Source organism: Oncorhynchus mykiss, chromosome 28, assembly GCF_013265735.2.
Source record: "Oncorhynchus mykiss isolate Arlee chromosome 28, USDA_OmykA_1.1, whole genome shotgun sequence".
Taxonomy (NCBI): domain Eukaryota; kingdom Metazoa; phylum Chordata; class Actinopteri; order Salmoniformes; family Salmonidae; genus Oncorhynchus; species Oncorhynchus mykiss.
In genome coordinates, this window is record NC_048592.1 from 35,781,954 (window position 1) to 35,804,361 (window position 22,408).

Here is a 22,408-nt window from a genome sequence, read left to right on the forward strand (position 1 = left end):
AAACATCTTCCATAATGAAAATCAACACTACAACTTTTGTTTTTCTTAAAAAAAATCAAACCCCTCTTCCAATTATTTTTTTACTACACTGACATTGGTCTCCTTGTCCTGTCGTCGACTATATTTGACCCATTCCCTTTCAGACAGTAATGGGTTACCGGTACATTCTTGAAATTTTTACAAAAACGCCAAAACACCTGTGTAATGATTTATTGCAGCAAACACAGGAGACAAGCAATTTTGCGTAGTCCTAAACAAAAGAAACTCCAACATCCAATAAGTCGTCTTTTCAAAATATGCTACATATCGTTTTTCCAGGCTTTTAATTTTATTTAAGTACCCACCAAAGGGAAGCCATTTAATCCAATCCTCAAAAACATACATTGTAGGACATTTCTATCATAACTCAACAATCAATACACCTTTGTGGGGCATCACAGTTTGGCCAATATTTTAGCTTTAAATTAACATACTGAATAATCTGATTGTAGCATACTTTCCAGTTTAGAGTGGTTAAATGTAAACTGCCAAGTCTAACTGATGCAGGAAAATAGCAATTTCAGTGTGGTAATCCCTGACAATTTGGTTCATGGAATTTTGACTCTGCCAATGTGACATGACAACTCAGGTCTACCTGTCGAGCAGATGTGTCTGATGGTCAAATATTTATATGATCAGTAAATTGTGTCCCGTAAACAAATAAATAAAAAAGGTTAAAGAACTTCTGTCTGCTGTATAAGTTAGGAAGTTGTTCTAGACATTTTTTCAAATATTTATGTTATTTTCCATCAGTCATAATCAAGCCTGTTTATAACCTACGAGTGTAATAGTATAGGGTCTTCTCTCAAAAAACAATGACTTTGGGCTTAACGCTGGAATCCGCAGTTGCTACATCCATTTTGGACTTAAATAAAAAAAAAAAAGGTTTATACACACCAATTGAATATTCAAGAATATCAATTATGAATGCCTTAATGAGCTTAGTTCAACTGGCATACCCCATCTGAACCCAAAATATAAGCTTGTTTTACTCCAATGTAAAACAAAGAAAATGTCAAATACTGTATAGCCTCAAAACATGGTTAAAACTCATTTTGATATCATGAATCAGGGGTGTCAAACTCATTCCACAGAGGGCAGTGTCTGCGGGGTTTTTTGTTTCAATTTAGTACTAGATAACCAGGTGATGTGAGTTTTACTAATTAGCAACCTTAATTCAATCAATCAATCAAGTACAAGTGTGGAGCGAAAACCTGCGGCCCTCCACGGAATGAGTTTGATAGATGTCCTGGAGTCAGTCCTTGGATCCAATGCTCTGTCTGAATTTAAGAGTGGTTCCATTTCTCCAGGCCCACCCCCCAGCACTTCTACTAACACAGAGTAAAAGGAAAACAGAAGTTGGCTTAAGGACAACAAAGTCACCCTTTGTCATTGTTTCAACAGCGGATTCTAGCTTTAAGCTAACAAAATGAGACTTTCAAAAACGCATCCAAATTATACTCACACATCTTAAATCAAGAACTACGATGTCTGCAAAGTATTGATAAAGCAAAAACAATATACACCACAGAGAAGACTTCATTACGCCTGGATTTCTCTACATTAATTACCATTCACAACATAACAAGGCACAGATAGCCTAAGCCCCTAACGAGAACAGAATGTACAGCAACCCAGAAAAAGGGAGAATAAGAAAAGAAAAATGTAACTTGGTAACACTTTATTAAAAGCCTGCAGTGGTTATAATGCATTGTGGTTATAATGCATTGTAAGACTTGTCATAAGAATGTTTTCTGATCGGTTTCATAAATGATCCGGACAAAAAAAGTCCTACATAAAGAGAAAGCATATTATAAGTCTTAGAATAAGACATTATAAAATGGCTCATACATGCTTATAAGTAATAAAGCATTATACTTCAGTGCAGGCTTTATGTTAAGTGTAACCGATATTGTCATACGAACAGAATCATACAGGAAATAAGATCCAGGTCTCAATCTTTTGTGAAAACATTAAACCCTGTTGACGACATCGGTCAGTCTCAGCTTTAACATTTACCCAATCAATGGATGTTTCAGGTTCTCACTATCAATTCCTTATGATAGTCAACAAGAGGAAGAACAGCACCTGGTAGAAATCAAATACTAGCCGACTACAGAGTGACACGGTTATAGGGGGTTGCGACAACATGACAGGGAACGGCAAGCACCGCAAAAGATGCGGATGCAGACATTATATACACAACATTATGGGAAACACTGTTCCCGATAATAAATCACATCCACCCTACAGTGAAATATGGAGGTCACTGCCTCCGATACGGACACGCTGGTAGACAAAAACTACCTTCTTCTTCACATTATGGAAGACACTGCTCCCGATAATGTTTCAGGATGAGAAAGTGTACATTCACCAAGAGACCTGTACTAGAAACCGCCTTGAGTTTTGTGTTAATCTAAAAAAGGCAATTTGGGCTCCTGAGTGGCGCAGCGGCCTAAGGTACTACTTCTCAGTGCTAGAGGTGTCACTACAGACCCTGGTTCGATTCCAGGCTGTATCAAAACAGGCCGTGATTGTGCGCCGCCCTATGGGACTCCCAATTGGCCCAGCGTCATTAGTGTTTGGCCGGGGTAGGCCGTCATTATGAATAATACTTTTTTCTTAACTGATTGCCGAGTGAAATAAGGGTTCAATTATTTATAAATTTTTTAGGAAACAAACTTCGGTTGTGCTGTTTTCAATGTATTTTGAACATCGGTTTGAGATGTAATTCGGGAATATATTAACGGCTAACTCGCAGAACCTGCAGTCGGTTGTGAAGTAGGTGACTGAATGGACTGGTCTCTGTATGGGCTGGTCTCTAGTATGGGTTAGTCGGTCTGACAGGTACACTTCCATAGCAGATGCTGCTTTGTCATTTCGACAGTATTACTGTCATAATTATGGAAGACACTGCTCCCGATAATTATACATGTTTAAAAAGTAGTTTTAAAAAAACACACCATTTATAGTGAACCCTGTCACTGATAAATAAACAAGGAAATAAATAGACCTTTTCAGTGACATGTGGTGAAGACCCTTTCGCCCCAGGTTTTAAAAGTCCTCGCTATTGTATTCATGTCAGCAGGAGGCCATTTCGAAAGAGCTCACAAGCGTGGTGTAAGGTACATGTTGCTTGAGGCGTAAAAAAAACAAAGGGCTTTATTTAGCCTTTAGGTCTCAGGACAACTGAACATCAGTAACTAGGTTAGATGGTCTCGCTTTACATGGTTCAAATGACCCGTCGCTAAGCCACGCCAACCCATCTAAGGCTAAAAAAAAAGTTTTTCAAACTTTATTCAAATGGATAAATATTTGAAATATGCACCAGGAATACTTGCTACTGTGATTCCTGAAATATAGACCCTGTTGGAGTATTTTTTTTTTATCCCAAATTATATAACATTTTGTTTGCTAGTTTAGCTAGCTCTGTCGCTGACCACCAAGCTTGCTAACGCTAGCTAAATTGTTTTAGCTAGCCAGCTTGGTTTTTAGCTTATACTGCTGTCGACATCAGGATATGGTTTGAGGGCACTAGTTAGCGCCAAAAGTGGTTATAGCTTTAACTGCATGCCGACAATGATTTCAGAGCCATTCAGTGGCTAGCTAAAGTACAAACAATTTTTTTTACCAGGTTCCCCCTGAAGCAATTGTAATGGCAGGCAACCACAACATACCCAAGAGCTTCCTGATTAGCAAGGGGTAGTCACAGTCAGTCTGTCTAATTTCATTGTGTATTCGAAAACACGGTTTGAGATCACTGTGAGGAGATTTCACCAGTGGTTGAATGGAGAATTGGGCTTCCCGGTGGCAACAGTAACCAAGGCAGGCAGGGCTCAGTGAAGGGTCAGGTCAACAGGTCGTTATCAATAGTGTGTCAAATGTGGCGAAGCATTCGATTTGACTGCAGCGTCGTTAAAACCATTAACTATATGTGCCGTTTAAGGGAATTGTTAAATCAATATTATAACTATTTATGTTTTTAATATCATCACTTCTTGAAGAGCATAGTCAGAACACCACATTTCTGATTATTGCACATTTAGCAGTCACTGCATGCTTTTTCATTGTAAGTAAACATCCATGTATCATGTTATTTAGGGAAGGTAGACTAGCCATTTGGCATGTAGCTAGCTAAAACTCATTCAGCTTGCTTCATCAGAGATTAGGCTTTAGGAAACACACACACACACACACACATACATACATAGCCAACTACAAACTTCCGATCGGTAGCTTGCAACGTAAACATTACATCTGCAAATGTACCCTTCTGCTGCTTGACAAGCAGAGCCCACAAAAGATGGGGAAATTAACCTTAACAACCTGACAAGAATGAGTGGTTAACTTTTTTTAGCACTTAAAATATCCAATTAATGGTGGCCAATATTGAGGGATGTTGAGAGGCTTGCTCTCACGTATCTGAAATTACGTTTACTGATCATGAAAAGCATGCGGTTGGTTACATGCTGTATGAAAACAGAGTTAAAAAGTGCTCAGTTGTTTGCAAGGGGGAGAAGAAAAAAAATCATACATTTGTAAGTTCTGACTATGCTCTTCAAGGAGGGGGATTATATTACAACCAAATAGTTAAAAATTGATTTAACAATCCCCTGGTTTTAGCAGAGCGGTGGTCTCCTCGCCGCCAAGCAGGCAAATCCAATAGTGACCTTTTATTGATAACGATCTATTCTGTGTTACTTTCTGAACTGAATGTACATTTAAACCCATTTGGCAACAGCTCTCAGACCAGGTCTCGTTCTAAAGTTTTCAGCACCTTAATCTCTATAAAAAAAACAGCCCAGGTTTGAATCCAATGTAAAGAAACAGTGTAGAAATAACAGCGGTCTCGGATTGTACAATTTTTTTTTTTGTGATTTTGTTCATGGGTGGTAATAGTACCATAATAACCTTTCTGTTGTAATCGCAAAGTACCTCTTGAGTTTACACACACAATTTAGGTGTTTGTGACCTTGGATATTGGGCCAAAACTGCGTTATTGCCATACTAGTAAGTACTGTGACATTTGTAGGCCATTAGTCATTCGTATTTAGCACCAATATAAATTCAAATATGGCGTTAAGAAATGCAATTCAGTTTTTTTTTCCTCGCAAGAGTGATAAATGGCTTTTCACTAATTTCACAAACAAGTGAAATTTAAGGCAGTTGAATTGAAGTGTTATTTTTTGGGGGCCTTGTGCGGAAGATAAAGTACATCATATCGTACTGATGAGTTGCAATGCATATGAAAAAAAAAGGAGGTTGAGTTATTGATATCGATACAGAACACTTCCATTTAATTTTCCTGAATGGTTGAGCCTAACTGAGGGTGCCTTGAGCGATGGCTATATTGGGTGTTTTGTTTAATAGGACATGTCGAGACCGGCTTAGATCATGTTATCTGTGGACCAGACTTCCCCCGCCAGTGAGTTGGCGCAGCCCTGGATGGTCCAGGTTGCCAAAGCAAACTGAATCCGGAACAGATCAGCGTTGGCGTCTGAGTGGTCAATCTGCAGGGCGTCCAGGTGGTCTGACAGAGCCTTCAGGGTGTGGGAGCCGGAGCCCACCAGGATGTGGCGGAACGGGGACTCTCTGGGAGACACGTATGGGGACAGGAAGTCCCTCTCCACCTACAGGAGGAAGAGGAAAGTAAGGTAAATAAAACAGAAGTGTTTAAAAATGTGTCAGTATCGTCCTACACCCAAGGTTACACGATGAGCCATGTGTACCCAAGGTTAGACAGTTTTTTTAAATTAAAATGTATTATTTCAACTTTATTTAACCAGGTAGGCCAGTTGAGAACAAGTTCTCATTTACAACTGCGACCAGGTCAAGATAAAGCAAAGCAGTGCAACAAAAAAAGAGAGTTACACATGGGATAAACAAACGTACTGTCAATAACACAAAAAAAAAACTGGAAGGAAAGGCGGCCAAAGGTGGTGTCTTTAGGGATGACCAGTGAAATATACCTGCTGGAGTGCGTGCTACGGGTGGGTGTTGCTATAGAGACCAGTGAGCTGAGATAAGGCGGAGCTTTAGCTAGCAAAGACTTATAGATGACCTGGCGCCAGTGGGTTTGGCAACGAAAATGTAGTGAGGACCAGCTAACGAGAGCATACAGGTCGCAGTGGAAGGTAGTACATGGGGCTTTGGTAACAAAACATATGGCACTGTGATAGACTACATCCAGTTTGCTGAGTAGAGTGTTGGAGGCTATTTTGTAAATTACATTGCCGAAGTCAAGGATTGGTAGGATGGTCAGTTTTACGAGGGTATGTTTGGCAGCATGAGTGAAGGAGACTGTTGCGAAATAGGAAGCTTGATTCTAGGTTTAACTTGGATTGGCGATGCTTAATGTGAGTCTGGAAGGAGAGTTTACAGTCTAACCAGACACCTAGGTATTTAGAGTTGTCATATTCTAAATCAGAACCGTCCAGAGCAGTGATGCCAGTAGGGCGGGCAGCGATCGGTTGAAGAGCATGCATTTAAGAGCAGTTGGAGGCCACGGAAGGAGTGTTGTATGGAGTTGACGCTCATTTGGAGGTTTGTTAACACAGTGTCCAAGGGCTAGATGTATACAGAATGGTGCCTGCATAGAGGTGGATCAAAGAATCACCCGCAGAAAGAGTGACATCATTGAGAAGAGAGTTGGCCCGAGAATTGAACCCTCTAGTATCCCCATTAGAGACTGCCAGAGGTCCGGACAACAGGCCCTCCGATTTGACACACTGAGAAGGTACGGTGGGATTCGAAATGGTCGGTGATCTGTTTGTTCACTTGGCTTTCAAAGACTTTAGAAAGGCAGGATGGATATAGGTCTATAACAGTTTGGGTCTAGAGTGTCTCCCCCTTTGGAGAGGGGGATGACCGCAGCAGCTTTCCAATCTTTAGGAATCTTAGACTATACGAAAGAGGTTGAACAGGCTAGTAATAGAAGTTGCAACAATGGCGGCGGATCATTTTAGGAAGAGAGGGTCCAGATTGTCTAGCCCAGCTGATTTGTAGGAAATCCAGATCTTGCATCTCTTTCAGAACATCAGCTGTCTGGATTTGGGTGAAGGAGAAGCGAGGGGGGGCTTGGGCCAGTTGCTGCAGAGCTGGAAACCAGGTGGAAAGCATGGGCAGCCGTAGAGAAATTCTTATTGAAATCCGATTATCGTGGATTTCTCAGTGTTTCCTAGTCTCAGTGCAGTGGGCAGCTGGGACTTTAGTGTCCCAAAACTTTTGGGATGAACCATGTGGAGGCAATTAAATGTAATTTATTTTTAAATTAGGCTGTAATCCAGTCTCCCTATTGGTGTCATCATTATTCAAAATACTTTCAAAAGGAACATGTGTACATCAGGATTGGTCAATTCCATTTCAGTTCCAGGCAATTCAGGAAGTACACACATTTCAATTGACATATTCTTCAGTGGAATCAGGTTTACCTTCTGAATTGACTGGAATTTAAAATGGACCCCTAATCCCGATGTACATGACATCCACCGTGCCTTCAGAAAGTATTCACACCCCTTGATTCCCCCCCCCCCCCCACATTTGTTGTGTTACAGCAGGGGTCTAAACCTTTTCTAGAGAGCGACTTTAAAATAAAATGTAAACACTTTTCTTTTAGCTTTTCTCCTCTGAAACTCTTCCCCAGGTCCTTACACGATACAGTAGTGCACTGGTTTCTTTCAGTAAACCTGGTGAAATAATTGTTAATAAAGAACTAAGGTGGGCCCTCCCAAAATTCAATTTTATATTTTCCCAAATTATGTTTATATATTTTTTTTCAAAATGTCAAATTGTTCAAAAGAGAAACAACTAAATTTGATGTTCTGCGTCCATTTCAATGCTTAAATCACACACTTTTTTTTTTAAGTAGAAGAAAACAAGCTAATTTAGTTGCGCATCTGGAGAGTGAGGAATGTGCCGTCTAATGTGCCGGGCTAGCGATGCTTCTGTACTGCTGCTCAAAAAAAATACCCAATCCATTTTAATCCCACTTTGTAACAACATGTGGGAAAAAAAGTCAGAAAGTGTTCACACCCCATGAAGGCACCGTAACCCTGCCGTACGCAGTCCAATTCCAACAACAACAACATAATCTCAAACGGCAACACTTAAAGGCACGCACACTCATGATGCGGTCGTTGATGTTCCGGCACAGCTCTGCGTCCTCCAGGTTACTATTATCGATTTCAGTGGCCAGGCTACTGGCGGCTCGGCTGTAGGAGCCCGTCGCAGACATCAGCCACTGGACAGACAGCGACTTAGGCAACAGCTGGGGATGCATCTGGAGAGAACAAAATTAAGATCAAAGGAGAAATGAGAACATAGGCAAAACAAGCACCGGGATCAAATAGAGGTCAATTTGAGACAGATTAAACAACGCACAAAACAAAATCCTAGACGGGTAGACATGGAGAAAGGAAAACAAGACAGGAAAACTAAACTTAAAATTATAATTCTGCCATCAAGTTAACATTACCAGACAGTGAACATGTCCTTTTCCCCACTCGCTGAGCAACTCTGCACAGCGCTGAAATTAAGCAGATCGGACTCGACTTACACTCTGCACTTTTTTGATCTTGGAGTTAATGGCGAACACATGGGTGCGGATCTGGCGGGTGTATTTCTCCACATCCAGGTGCAGCAGGTGGTCGTGGACCAGCCGCAGGGCTATTCTCCCGGCAAACTGCCCTGCGGACACCGCCAGCTTGGCTACCTGGTTGGACGTGGCACCATACAGCTTTTCGCGTGTATCATCCAGTGTCCCGAGGTATGGGTATTCCTCACCCTGATTAAAGAGTAAAGAATGTCAACAATTACAGGTAGAAACCGAATGCTAAACAATGACTGTTATTACTCAAAATGTGGAGGGAAAACTGGGTCATAAAATAACGAGAGGTAGTAGCAAAAACATTTGTTATATTGTCATACAAAGAGAGAGTTATCGGTCATATTACACCAGATATTTTTAAATGCAAAGCCTGATGGAACGAACAGTGGAATCTGACAGGAATGGGATCAAGGACCTAATTGTTGTGGTTCCCAGGGGCCATCTTGGATCAGAGGATTTGGAAAGCTTCCCTGACAGGACCTGATTCTCCAGGTCTGAGGAGGACCTTCTAAAACAGGGGTACGCAAGTACTATTTGAGAAGGTCTGGTTACACAAATGTCCTAGATGGCGAAAGGTCCGGCTGGATATTGTCATTCATCAGAGTAGTAAAACCCCACCCACCCACCTTGCAACCCATGTAAACTGTTCACACCCCTGTTCCTGACAGACTGAAAATGTTGCCGTTTTAAAGTTAAATGGCCTGCAATTCAACACATTCGTCCGTTTATGATACCAGGGTCCCGGCCCATATTGACCCTGTTGTGGGTCCGCTTCCATACCGCGGTCTGCCAGTTGAGTACAAGGGTTCTAAAAATGACTATTTCTATGTGTATCGTGATGTACTGCTGAGACCATTATGTGGGCCTTGTAAAGGCACTTTTCACAAACTGACCTCTGTGGTGAAACGGAATGAGACCGATGGGATGCCGGAGAAGGTGATGAAGGGATAAACGGGATCATTTAGCCTCAGAGGCTCCATGCTGTTAAAACATAAATAACACAAAAAAACATGGACTACACAATCATACAAATATGGCGGTGAAAAATGTTCCCTAATTCTATAAGCGATTCAATTAACTTCAATGTGGGATCTGCTTTACAATAAAACGTTTGACACGTTGAGCCACACACTGTTATGATCTTCCCAAATGCCACCAAGTCCCACTTACACTGCTGCCTCCCAGTTGAGCCCGGAGACTGCAGAGTAGAGTGTACCGGAGTCACTGAGAGTGTTCACCTGTAGAGAAGAGCAGCACAGGTTTCAAAACATCTCAAGGACACGGCTTCGTAACGAAACGAGAAATCCTGTCAGATGATCTGCTGCTACGTGAAACTAACCTCCCGCAGCGTTCTCTGGATGAGTGTGTTCATTAAAGGGCTGGCCGAGGCTTTGAATGTTGGGAAACCTGGGGAGAGAGACATTGTACAATTCAAGAGGAAACCATTTCACCTTATTACTTTAGGTTTTCAATGTATAACCTTTGCAACTGTAAACTGTCATTGGCACCGACCCAAACAACGCAGTCGGTGTACAGAAATCAAATACACTATACATGCCTGTTACAACTCCATCCAGGTTGATGTAAGAGAAGGCTTTCATGTTCAGAGAAGACAAATAACCCTGAAAACAGAAATGAGTTGAGACCAATTAGGTATATAAACCCTGGATTACTGATGCCATGTATTGGCCAATGAGAGGCTTTGAAACCACCGGTCAGCCATATTGGCATTTCCTAGAAGGAGCCGTTTCTATGGGAATAAATGGAATTCTACAGCATTTCAATTAAAATGTTTCTTAGGGGGAAAAAAATACATGAATTTAAAGTATTTTTGTTGTTGTAGGAGGGACATTAACATTACGGGCTCTATTTTAACTAACGCAAATGGTAAATCTAAGCGCTGACGGTAGCGCTATTAAGTCAATCCAAAATGTTTTAGTTATTTTCACAGCCGTTATGAGCGCAAATAGTTAGCAGTGGCGCGAAAGGGCTGGGTTTTGATGACACTCGGTCCGACCTGACCAATCAAGGCGTTCCATGGCTTAATACTACAATTTGTTGGTCTTCAGTTCAGTAGGTTATTGTCAGTCTGCATTATCAAGTGCAATTCAGCTGGGGGCACAGAATATTCTTGTCCTAGTCCATTGTGGATTGATACTACAGTTTAAATAGCATAGGCTACAGTAATGAGTGATAGCAACAATAAAAATAAAAACATTTAAGTTGTGTAGTCAACATTGTTGTATTTGGCGTCAACGAGTATATGCCTTTAACCACTTTTCCTCAGAGAGAGAGAGATATATATATATATATATATAATTATTTTTTTTTAAAATACTAGGCTTCCGTAAATTGTATTGTAGGTGGGAGGCACATTATCAATAAGCAGGTGTTATAGCTGGCTTAAAATATTTCATACCTCATGAATATTTAATACCTCATGAATATTTAATACCTTTTTCAATATTTGTATGAACATAAGATTCAACAACTGAGACATAAACTGAACAAGTTCCACAGAACTTGAATGTGTCCCTGAACAAAGAAGGGGGGGGGGGGGGGTCAAAATCAAAAGTAGCACTCAGTATCTGGTGTTGCCACCAACTGCATTAAGTACTGCAGTGCATCTCCTTCTCATGGACGGCACCAGATTTGCCAGTTCTTGCTGTGAGATGTTACTCCACTCTTCCACCAAGGCACCTGCAAGTTCCTGGAATGGCCTTAGCCCTCACCCTTCGATCCAATAGGTCCCAGACGTGCTCAATGGGTTTGAGATCCGGGCTCTTCGCTGGCCATGGTAGAACACTGACATTCCTGTCTTGCAGGAATTCACACACAGATGAGCAGTATGGCATTGTCATGTCAGGTCATGTCAGGATGAGCCTGCAGGAAGGGTACCACATGAGGGAGGAGGATGTCTTCCCTGTAACACAGCGTTGAGATGGCCTGCAATGACAACAAGCTCAGTTCGATGACGCACCGCTCCAGACCATGACGGACCCTCCACCTCCAAATCGATCCCACTCCAGAGAACAGGCCTCGTTGTAACACTCATTTCTTCGACGATAAACACAAATCTGACCATCACCCCTGGTGAGACAAAACCGCGACTCGTCAGTGAAGAGCACTTTTCGCCAGTCCTGTCTGGTCCAGCGACTGTGGGTTTGTGTCCATAGGTGACGTTGTTGCCGGTGATGTCTGGTGAGGACCTGCCTTACAACAAGCCTACAAGCCCTCATTCCAGCCTCTCTCAGCCTATTGCGGACAGTCTGAGCACTGATGGAGGGATTGTGCGTTCCTGGTGTAACTCGGGCAGTTGTTGCTGCCATCCTGTACCTGTCCCGCAGGTGTGATGTTCGGATGTACCGATCCTGTGCAGGTGTTACACGTGGTCTGCCACTGCGAGGACGATCAGCAGTCCGTCCTGTCTCCCTGTATTAGGCGTCTCACAGTACGGACATTACAATTTATTTCCCTGGCCACAGTCCTCATGCCTCCTTGCAGCATGCCTAAGGCACATTCACGCAGATGAGCAGGGACCCTGGGCATCTTTCTTTCTGTGTTTGAGTCAGTAGAAAGGCCTCTTTAGTGTCCTAAGTTTTCCTAACTGGGACCTTAATTGCCTACCATCTAAGCTGTTAGTGTCTTAATGACCATTCCACAGGTGCATTTTCATTAATGGTTTATGGTTCATTGAACAAGCATGGGAAGCAAGTGTTTAAACCCTTTACAATGAAGATCTGTGAAGTTGTTTGGATTTCTACAAATGATCTTTGAAAGACCGGGTCCTGAAAAAAGTCTGTTTCTTTTTTTTTTTACTGTTTTTTTCTTCTTCTCGTTTTCATATTGTCATTATGGGATGTGTGTAGATGGGTGAGAAAAATATTTACACGTTAAGCTTGCTAAAAATAAACGCAGTTGACAGTGAGAGGACGTTTCTTTCTTTGCTGAGATGTGTGTGTGTGTGTGTGTGTGTGTGTGTGTGTGTATGTGTGTATATATATATATATATATATATATCTTATTTACATAAGTAGACGCACCCGAGGCAATACATGTTATATCCCCTTTGGCAGTGATTACAGCTGTGAGTCTTTCTGGATAAGTCTAAGAGCTTTGTACACCTGGATTGTACAATATTTGCCCACTATTCTTTTCAAATTTCTTCAAGCTCTGTCAAATGAGTTGATCATTGCTAGACAACCATTTTCAGGTCTTGCCATAGATTTTCAAGTTGATTTAAGTCTAAACTGTAACTAGGCCACTCAGGAACATTCACCGTCTTCACGGTAAGCAACTCCAGTGTAGATTTGGCCTTGTGTAGTAGATTATTGTCCTGCTGAAAGGTGAATTCATCTCTCAGTGTCAGGTGGAAAGCAGACAACCAGATTTTCCTCTAGGATTTTGCCTGTGTTAAGTGCCATTCCATTTTTCTTTATTATCCTGAAAAACTCCCCAGTCCTTAACAATTACAAGCATAACCATAGCATGATGCAGCCACCACCATGCATGAAAATATGAAGAGTGGTACTCAGTAATGTGTTGGATTGGATTTGCCCCAAACATAACACTTTGTATTCAGGACAAAAAGATTTTGCAGTATTACTTTACTGCCTTGTTGCAAAAAGGATTAATATGTTTATTATGTACAGGCTTCCTTTCCTGAGTTTGAAATGAACTGCTAGACTGAAGGACCTTACAGATCGTATGTGTGGGTTACAGAGATGAGGTAGTCATTAAAAAAAATGATGTTAAACTCTATTATTGTAACTTATTATGTGCCTTGTAAAAAAAATAAAAATAATGTTTACTCCTGAACTTTAGGCTTGCCATAAAAAGGGATTGGATACTTAACATTTAATCTTTTTATTCATTTGTAAAAAAAAAATGTTTTACTAAAATAATAATAATCTAAAAACCTAATTCAACTTTGACATTATGGAGTATTGTGACAAATATCAATTTAATACATTTTAAATTCAGGCTGTAACACAACAATGTGGGAAAAGTAAATAAAATAAAAAGTAAATACTATCTAAAGGCACTGTATATAAATCATTGGTTGAGACACATACTCAAGTAAAAAACAATTGTTCTAAGGTTTGAATTGGCATCAAGTGCCGTTCTTACCTCCAACCACTCGGTGGCGCCAACACTCCCATACTCTCCAGCACTCCAGCTGGCAAAAACGATGCTCCTCCTGGGCTTGAAGCCATCTGTCAGAGGGGGGAAAAAAAGACAGGACGAACATCATTATCGCCATCATTCACAGTTGGTTGCCTCCTTACAGGCTATGGGGAAATGTTTATTTTGTATTGTGTAATCGTTCCATTTTTCCCCCACTATATCTGTACTGTAAGTCATGCATGTAGAATACAGTGCATTCGGAAAGTATTCAGATCCCTCTACTTTTTTCCACATTTTGTTACGTTACAGCCTTATTCTAAAATTGATGAGGGGGAAAAACTATTTAATCAATCTACACACAATACCCCATAATGACAAAGCAAAAACATGCTACATTTTTTTTTGCTTACTTATTTAAAAAAAACAATTATAATAATCACATTTACATAAGTATTCAGCCTCTTTGCTCAGTACTTTGTTGAAGCACCTTTTGCAGAAATTACAGCCTTGAGTCTTCTTGGGTATGACGCTACGAGCTTGGCACACCTATATTTGGGGAGTTTCCCCATTTCTCTGCAGATCCTCTCAAGCGCCATCAGGTTGGATGGGGAGCGTTGCTACACAGCCATTTTCAGGTCTCTCCAGAGATGTTAGATCGGGTTCAAGTCCGGGCTCTGGCTGGGCCATTAATTGACATTCAGAGACTTGTCCTGAAACCAGTCCTGTGTTGTCTTGGCTGTATGCTTAGGGATCGTTGTCCTGTTGGAAGGTAGAAGGTGGATCGTCGCCCCAGTCTGAGGTCCTGAGCAGGTTTTCATCAAGGATCTCTGTACTTTGCTCCGTTCATCTTTGCCTCGATCCTGACTAGTCTCCCAGTCCCACTGAAAAACACCCCCACAGCATATTGCTGCCACCACCATGCTTCACCGTAGGGATGGTGCCAGGTTTCCGCCAGACGTGATGCTTGGCATTCAGGAATCTTGTTTCTCATGGTCTGAGAGTCTTTAGGCAAACTCCAAGCGTGTTCTCATGTGTCTTTTACTGAGGAGTAGCTTCCTTCTGGCCACTCTACCATAAAGGCCTGATTGGTGGAGTGCTACAGAAATGGTTGTCCTTCTGGAAGGTTCTCCCATTTCCACCAAGCAACTCTAGAGCTCTGTCAGAGTGACCCTCGGATTCTTGGTCACCTCACCAAGGCCCCTCTCCCATGATTGCTCAGTTTGAGTCTTAGGGTTTCCAAACTTCTTCCATTTAAGAATGATGGAGGCCACTGTGTTCTTGGGGACCTTCAAATGCTGCAGACATTTGTTGGTACCATTCCCCATATCTGTGCCTCGACACAATCCTTTCTTGGAGCTCTACGGACAATTCCTTCGACTGTGGGAACTTACATAGGTGTGTGTGACTTTCCAAATCATGTCCAATCAATTGAGTGTACCACAGGTGGACTCCAATCAAGTTGAAGAAACATCAAGGATGGTCAATGGAAAAAGGATGCACCTGAGCTCAATTTCAAGTCTCATAGCAAAGGGTCTGAATACTTTTGTAAATCAGTATTATGTTTAATTTTTTATTAATTAGCAAACATTTAACAACCTGTTTTCACTTTGTCATTATGGGGTACTGCGATGTCATTATGGGGTATTGCGATTTCATTATGGGGTACTGCGATGTCATTATGGGGTACTGCGATTTCATTATGGGGTACTGCGATTTCATTATGGGGTACTGCGATGTCATTATGGGGTATTGCGATTTCATTATGGGGTACTGCGATGTCATTATGCGATGTCATTATGGGGTACTGCGATGTCATTATGGGGTACTGCGATGTCATTATGGGGTACTGCGATGTCATTATGGGGTACTGCGATGTCATTATGGGGTACTGCGATGTCATTATGGGGTACTGCGATGTCATTATGGGGAATTGCGTGTCGACTGCTGAGGATTTTAATTTGTATTTAATCCATTTTAGAATAATTTTGTAACAAAATGTGGGGGAAAAGTCCAGGGGTCTGAATGCTTTCTGAAGGCACTGTGTGTGTGTGTGTGTGTGCGTGTGTACATTCTTCTGTCTGTGTATTTATTGTAAGACGATGTCAGGACCACTTCACCAGGTCAAATTCCCGGTACATGTAAATGTACTTGGTAAATAAAATGGTGATTCTGACTAGGATTTATCTACATGACCCTTTTTAAATCTATAAGTCTTCTCCAGTAATGTGAACAGAAACCCACGGTCACTTAAAATATGACTTCATTGACAACAATGCTCCTTGAGATTTGTGGATTACGTTAGAATTAACCCCAGACACTACATGAACACATGAGAATTGATTGAAAGCTCAAGGCACTACAGTAGAGACCTACACTGTATATCCATTCTGTCTATAAATGTACATTTGAGTCATTTAGCAGACGCTTTTATCCAGAGCGACTTAAAAAGGAGCAATTCGGGTTAAGTTCTTGGCTCAAGGGAACAATTTCACCTCGTCGCTGTGGGGATTCAAACCAGTGTCCTTTTGGTTACTGGTCCAACACTCTAAAGCGCTTAGAGACCTGTATCCATTCTGTCTATTCTATGGCATTTATGGTCTGGCTTGTCATCTATCACCCACCATTTTTCACCATGTCTGAGATGGTGCGGGCCAACTCCACCAACACACTGGTGCCCACTGTGGAGCTGGCGAAGCCTGGACCCCAGGCATCCCTCTGAGCACCCATAACCACAAAACGATCTACAGCAAGGAAGGCAGAGACACAGCATATTTAAATTGTGTAAAGGATTAAGACAGTTGATCTATTAGATAGCAGTTAGCCGCTCACAGATAGCCTCTCAAATTAGGGTCAATCCCATTTAATTTCCCTTAATGGAAATGATGTACATGAAATGAAAATGGTTAATTCTTTCAGATCTGGACTATGCATCAATTCACACATTGAATTTCAATTAAATCTACTGACTTGCCTACAGTTGAAATGAAACTGACCCCAAAGCTACCGTCAAATTACCTAAGAACTACACAATACTAGGGACTCATGTTTCTTTCCACAGGGCCTTAGGTCAATCATACCTGGGTCCACAAAGCCTTTGATGACTCCAAACACGTTGACGATCAACTTCTCAGCCAGGACGTTGTTGACCTCCACCGTGACCATATCGTCATTATCTCCCAGTTTTCCTACCCCTCCCCAACCTGTAGGGGCGCTTTTCCCTTCCATTTCCCTGAGTTTCCAGACAAAGATTTGGTGGGAAAATGTTAGGCACTGATCTAAGGTCAGTTTCACAGTTTTAACCCTTAAAAATGGTCATGGTTAGGATAGGAATGGTATGATGTTCCTAGATCTGTGTGTAAGGCCCAACTTCTACTACACTACGATCAGTTGATGGAAACCTACCTCGTGATAGTGGTGGCCATGTCGACTGTGATGGTCTGGGCCAGGATGCTGGGGAGGCCTGAGGACTGGACAGGGGGAAACTGGGTATGGTTGAAGGAGGGGAACCCGGGGGTGTAAGGGTCGCCAGAGCCAAGATGGACCTGGATATGGAGAAACAGAGACACATGACAGGGTGAGCCCTGACCTTTGTGTTCCGATTTGGCCCTGCACTAACATATCCAATTCAACTTATTGCCAAACCCTTGATAAGTTCGATCTGGGGTGTAATCATTAGTCCAAAAAAAAAACTAGCTTCTGCTGAAAAAAATTCAAGTAGGTTCCTTCCCATTTTGGTTCCTAGTGAATACACCCCAGGTGTGTTGGTGCAGGGCTAGAACAAGAAGGTGCACTGCCCTGGCTAGAATATAGTGAGAGTTGTCATCAGGTTACAAAGTGGAACAGAATAAGATGAGGCAACAAGAGGTACACAATACACTACTGTATCTTTAAATGTAACCTTAAATGTATTTTTTTTACATTTAACTAGGCAAGTCAGTTAAGAACAAATTCTTATTTACAATGACGGCCTACACCGGCCAAACCCGGACAACGCTGGGCCAATTGTAGGCCGCCCTATGGGACTCCCAATCACGGCCGGTTGTGATACAGCCTGTATTTGAACCAGGGTGTCTGTAGTGACGCCTCAAGCACTGAGATGCAGTGCGCCACTCGGGAGCCCATAAGTAGTAGATAGTGCAGATATACCCAACAATATATGTGTGTGTCCAGTTAACTTCAGTAATGGCTGGGAAAGCAAATCATAAGTACATTTCATAGAGGAAAATGTCTGCCTCACTCACATGGCCAAAGAGCTGAGTGGAACCTCCGATCCTTCTGTCGTCAGCAGGGTAGATGAGAACAGCAGAGGCATTCAGCTTGGCTGCGTTGGCCACCTACGCAACGAAGAAAGGAGGAAGCATGGAATGGAAAAGCACGAGAACAGAACCCTTTTACGCTTAGCAATGACACGTCACCTTGTGTTATTCAATCAAGTCCATATAGGCTCCAATAGATTTACCAATACAAACTAGACTCGTCACACTGACACTAAACCTCCAAATGAAGAGAGATCAATGACCTTATTAAAAATTCAGCCGTATGCTTATGAAATATCTCAAGGAAGTATGTTTTTGTTTCTTCTTGTGCAAATTCCCTCACCTTCTCAGCAAAGCTTATTTTTCCAGATCTGACCAGAAGGACCCTCCCGTCCAAGGCAATGTTCTTATCCTGCAGTTTCCTCAGGTCGTCCATCTGGCCGTAGTTGCCGTAAAGTACTGCGCCCTGTGAAAAACAAAAATAGAAATTGAAACCGGTCTTCAGCTCAAATTACTCTGCAACAATTAATTCATAAATATGGAGGTACTATTATGGAAGAATACTAGGGGTATGCAAGGTGTACTTAGCACAATTAGCTAAGCGCTTGAAAAATAAACTGAATGACTAATGTGATAACTCATGTAGTATTTTATAGTATACAATATGTAAATTATTTTATTACAATCAGAGTATAAAAGCTCTATTGTCAAGCTTGAAATCAACTGAAATGCTGCAAATTTGTTAATTTCAATGTAAAATAAAAATGAAACAAAAAACACTATTTTTTTTCAATGATTACCTTTGCTGTTCCAGTTTTGCTGTAGGCCAGATATCCCCTCAGTGTTCCAAGGTCAGACCCTTTGAAGGTCACCATGTTGGAGCCAGATGCAGGGGGATCCACAAGCTTGACATAGTGCTCGTCTGTCCACGTATACATGCCATAGTCTTTGAATCTTCCCAGCACCTTCTTGGCCAGCACAGTGTCTCCAGCAGAGCCTGCCTGATGGCTTTCACTAGCAAACTCACTGAGAGAGTGACAGAGAGAGAGAAGGGGGGGAGAAAGGGAAGGGGAGAGAAATATAAAATATACTTCCTTTATCCCAATGATGTGCCAATCATTATGCAGACAATTATCACGACTTCAAATGTTATTGGTCACATGCTTTGTTAACAGATGTAAACTAACAGTGAAACGCTTATTTACGGGCCCTTCCCAACAATGTAGAAAGAAAAATAATAACAAAGAATACACAATGAGTAACGATTACTGGTACCCAGTGTCTATAGCCAAGTTCAGAGTGGATGTGCAGGGGTACAAGGTAATTGAGGTAGATACTGCATGTACATATAGGAAGGGATGAAGTGACCAGGCGACAGGATAGATAAACAGTAATGGCAGCTTATACGAGTCAAGAGTTCAGTACAATAAGGGTCAACGCAGATAGTTAAATAGTCGGGATAGCCATTGGTTAACAGTCTTATGGCTTGGGGGTAGAAACTGTTCAGGCTTCGTATGCAGCCGCCATACTGTCACAACATAACTGGTAGTAGTATAACATTGTAGTGCTATTTCCAATATAAAGTTGAAAAATGAGAGCAGACAAGCTTAAAAGGGATACTTTGGGATTTTTTGCAATGAATCTCTTTATCTACCTCCCCAGAATCCACAAATTCATCCGACTCTGGGGAGGTAGATAAAGAGATGCATTGCCAAAATCGTGAAGTAACCCTTTAATGTTCACCCCACTGGGCTACTAGTGCAGTCACCTGAAGGCGCTCTCGAAGCTGGAGGCACTCATCTTCTCATCCAGCAGTCTCTTCACGTCATTCCAGTCCATGACAGGGTCCGCCTCCATCTTAACGGAACCCTGGGTAATGGATTCTTCAAAGGTGGACCTAGAGCAGCTGGGAGGAGCCAACTCTTTCTTCCGATGGGACAGGTAGCCAATCAGATAGCCTGAGAGAGAAAACAGAAAAAAAGGGGAAGAGTGTCAATTGTAAAATAACCGCTGAAACCACTGTCAGCAGCAGCTATACAAAACCATCCGGGCAGGAACCAGACCAAGAGACGGTTTACCCCAGACGGGCCGGTTTACCCCAGACGAAAATGATATATATATATATATATTATTTTTTTTAAGCTTTCGATGGAGGATTCTTATATTTTTTGTCCAAGACTAGGCTTAATCTTTGTCTGGAAAACGGGCCCTTAATCTGGTCATCAGTTTATCTGAACAGTGTTTCAGCCATAAATCATACGACAGTGGAAGTGATAGTGGCAACTTGCACTGAGTTTTAGCTATCTGTGGCTAAAGTTAGCAGAATTTCATAGTGGCTTTTAAAGAAACCCGAAAAATGAATTAGAGTTTCTCCTGGCCAATAGACTACTTGGAGAGTGAAGAAACCAACCATCCTTCAACGTGTACTTTAATACAGAGATTGTGACTTTTACTGATACAGCATATGACCAATACGTGACTAACAGTGACTGAGGCACCAGCATGCAATTGTCAATTTTTTAAATGTCTGTTCTTACTGATGATGAAGATGAGGAGTACGGTGGCCACCATGAAGCAGACGCTCTTGGGCGTGCGCCCGGCCGGCCTGTGTACCACATAGGGTTCCTTGGCATGGTTGTGGTCCTCCCCCACGCCATTGCCGCCCACCTCCTCGTCCATGTCGGACGACAGCTTCATCTCCACCTGGCTGTTCTCACCCTCCATGTTCTGCGTCAGGTTGAAGCGCGTGTATGAGCGAGGCTCTCCATTGAACTGTGTGGAGACGGAGATTGATGAAGGAAGGAGAGCTGTTAAAATCCTCACATGCCATGTGATTTAGTGTGTGTTTTATTCAGCCAAAATGAAGACATTTTGAACATTCTTATACAGATGACCTTGTGTTTCACTCCCTACATGCCTATATACAGATGTATATTATTTAATGGAACAATCTTTATTTGGCACCAAATTTGAGCAAATAAAAAGTGATTCAATCGAGATTAACTACAGAATGTAATGCGATTGATTATTTTGAATTGTTTGACAGCCCTAAAAAAAAAAGGATCTTATTATTGGCCGATATATCGCAATATTATTTGACTTCGTCATCTGTACCTGCAACAAAAACTCTATTTTTCCTTCCTTGTCTTTTTTAAATAGTGAGCCAATTTGTTTTCAGCACTTTTATTTCCATGACTGATCCCTCTGCAGCGATATCGTGAGCAATGTGTTTGGAAAAATCGAATCGCAATACATATCGACTCGGCCCTAAGTATCGTGATGATATCACAGTATCGAATCGCAATACATATCGACTCGGCCCTAAGTATCGTGATAATATCACAGTATCGAATCGCAATACATATCGACTCGACCCTAAGTATCGTGATAATATCACAGTATCAAATCGCAATACATATCGACTCGGCCCTAAGTATCGTGATAATATCACAGTATCGAATCGCAATACATTTCGAATCGGCACTAAGTATCATGATAATATCGTATCGTCCAGTCCCTGGCAATTCCCAGCCCTAATGTATAGTCTTACTAGGCTGGTACTATGTCACGTTATACTATAGTGCAGTAATATAGTACGTCTGTGTCAATACATCAACTTGTCAGAGGTTGTTGAAACTCATTTGCATAATGTGTGCCACTTAAACACATTGGCTTTGTTTACTGTTTACTCAGGCAGCCTAATTCTGATATTCTGTCCCAAAAAATGTATATATAATTATTATTATTATTTTTTTTAAATCACCTTTATTTAACCAGGTAGGCCAGTTGAGAACAAGTTCTCATTTACAACTGCGACATGGTCAAGATAAAGCAAAGCAGTGCGACAAAAACAGGAGTTACACATGGGATAAACAAACGTACTGTCAATAACAATAGAAAAATCTGTATACAGTGTGTGCAAATGAAGTAAGGAGGTAAGGCAATAAATAGGCCAATAGTGGCAAAGTAATTACAATTGAGCAAATTACACTGGAGTGATAGATATGCAGATGAGGATGTGCAAGTAGAAATACTGGTGTGCAAAAGAGCAGAAAAACAAAAACAAATATGGGGATGAAGTAGGTAGATGGATGGGCTATTTACAGATGGGCTGTGTACAGCTGCAGAGAGTAAGCCGCTCTGACGCTTAAAGTTAGTGAGGGAGTTATAAGTCTCCAACTTCAGGGATTTTTGCAGTTCGTTCCAGTCATTGGCAGCAGAGAACTGGAAGGAAAGGCGGCCAAAGTAGGTGTTGGCTTTGGGGATGACCAGTGAAATATACCTGCTGGAACGCGTGCTACGGGTGGATGTTGCTATGGTGACCAGTGAGCTGAGATAAGGCGGAGCTTTAGCTAGCAAAGACTTATAGATGACCTGGTGC

General features: G+C 41.7%; 1 protein-coding gene across 3 annotated transcripts in view; it reads right to left on the reverse strand.

The window, feature by feature from the left end:
• Positions 1-195: 195 nt before the first annotated feature.
• tfr1a (transferrin receptor 1a) overlaps positions 196-22,408 on the reverse strand; it is a 31,299-nt gene continuing 9,086 nt past the window's right edge. For all 3 annotated transcript variants that reach the window (XM_021590050.2, XM_021590049.2, XM_021590052.2), the window contains exons 3-18: positions 20,565-20,799; positions 19,796-19,985; positions 18,828-19,053; positions 18,371-18,493; positions 18,013-18,105; positions 17,174-17,313; positions 16,849-17,000; positions 16,393-16,512; positions 13,775-13,860; positions 10,203-10,266; positions 9,984-10,051; positions 9,815-9,882; positions 9,538-9,625; positions 8,594-8,821; positions 8,159-8,317; positions 196-5,669 (exon numbers count right to left, since the gene is read on the reverse strand). In XM_021590050.2, the coding sequence (XP_021445725.2) occupies positions 5,427-5,669; positions 8,159-8,317; positions 8,594-8,821; positions 9,538-9,625; positions 9,815-9,882; positions 9,984-10,051; positions 10,203-10,266; positions 13,775-13,860; positions 16,393-16,512; positions 16,849-17,000; positions 17,174-17,313; positions 18,013-18,105; positions 18,371-18,493; positions 18,828-19,053; positions 19,796-19,985; positions 20,565-20,799 (2,283 nt within the window). In that variant the 3' untranslated portion in view covers positions 196-5,426. The remainder of the gene's footprint in view (positions 5,670-8,158; positions 8,318-8,593; positions 8,822-9,537; positions 9,626-9,814; positions 9,883-9,983; positions 10,052-10,202; positions 10,267-13,774; positions 13,861-16,392; positions 16,513-16,848; positions 17,001-17,173; positions 17,314-18,012; positions 18,106-18,370; positions 18,494-18,827; positions 19,054-19,795; positions 19,986-20,564; positions 20,800-22,408) is intronic.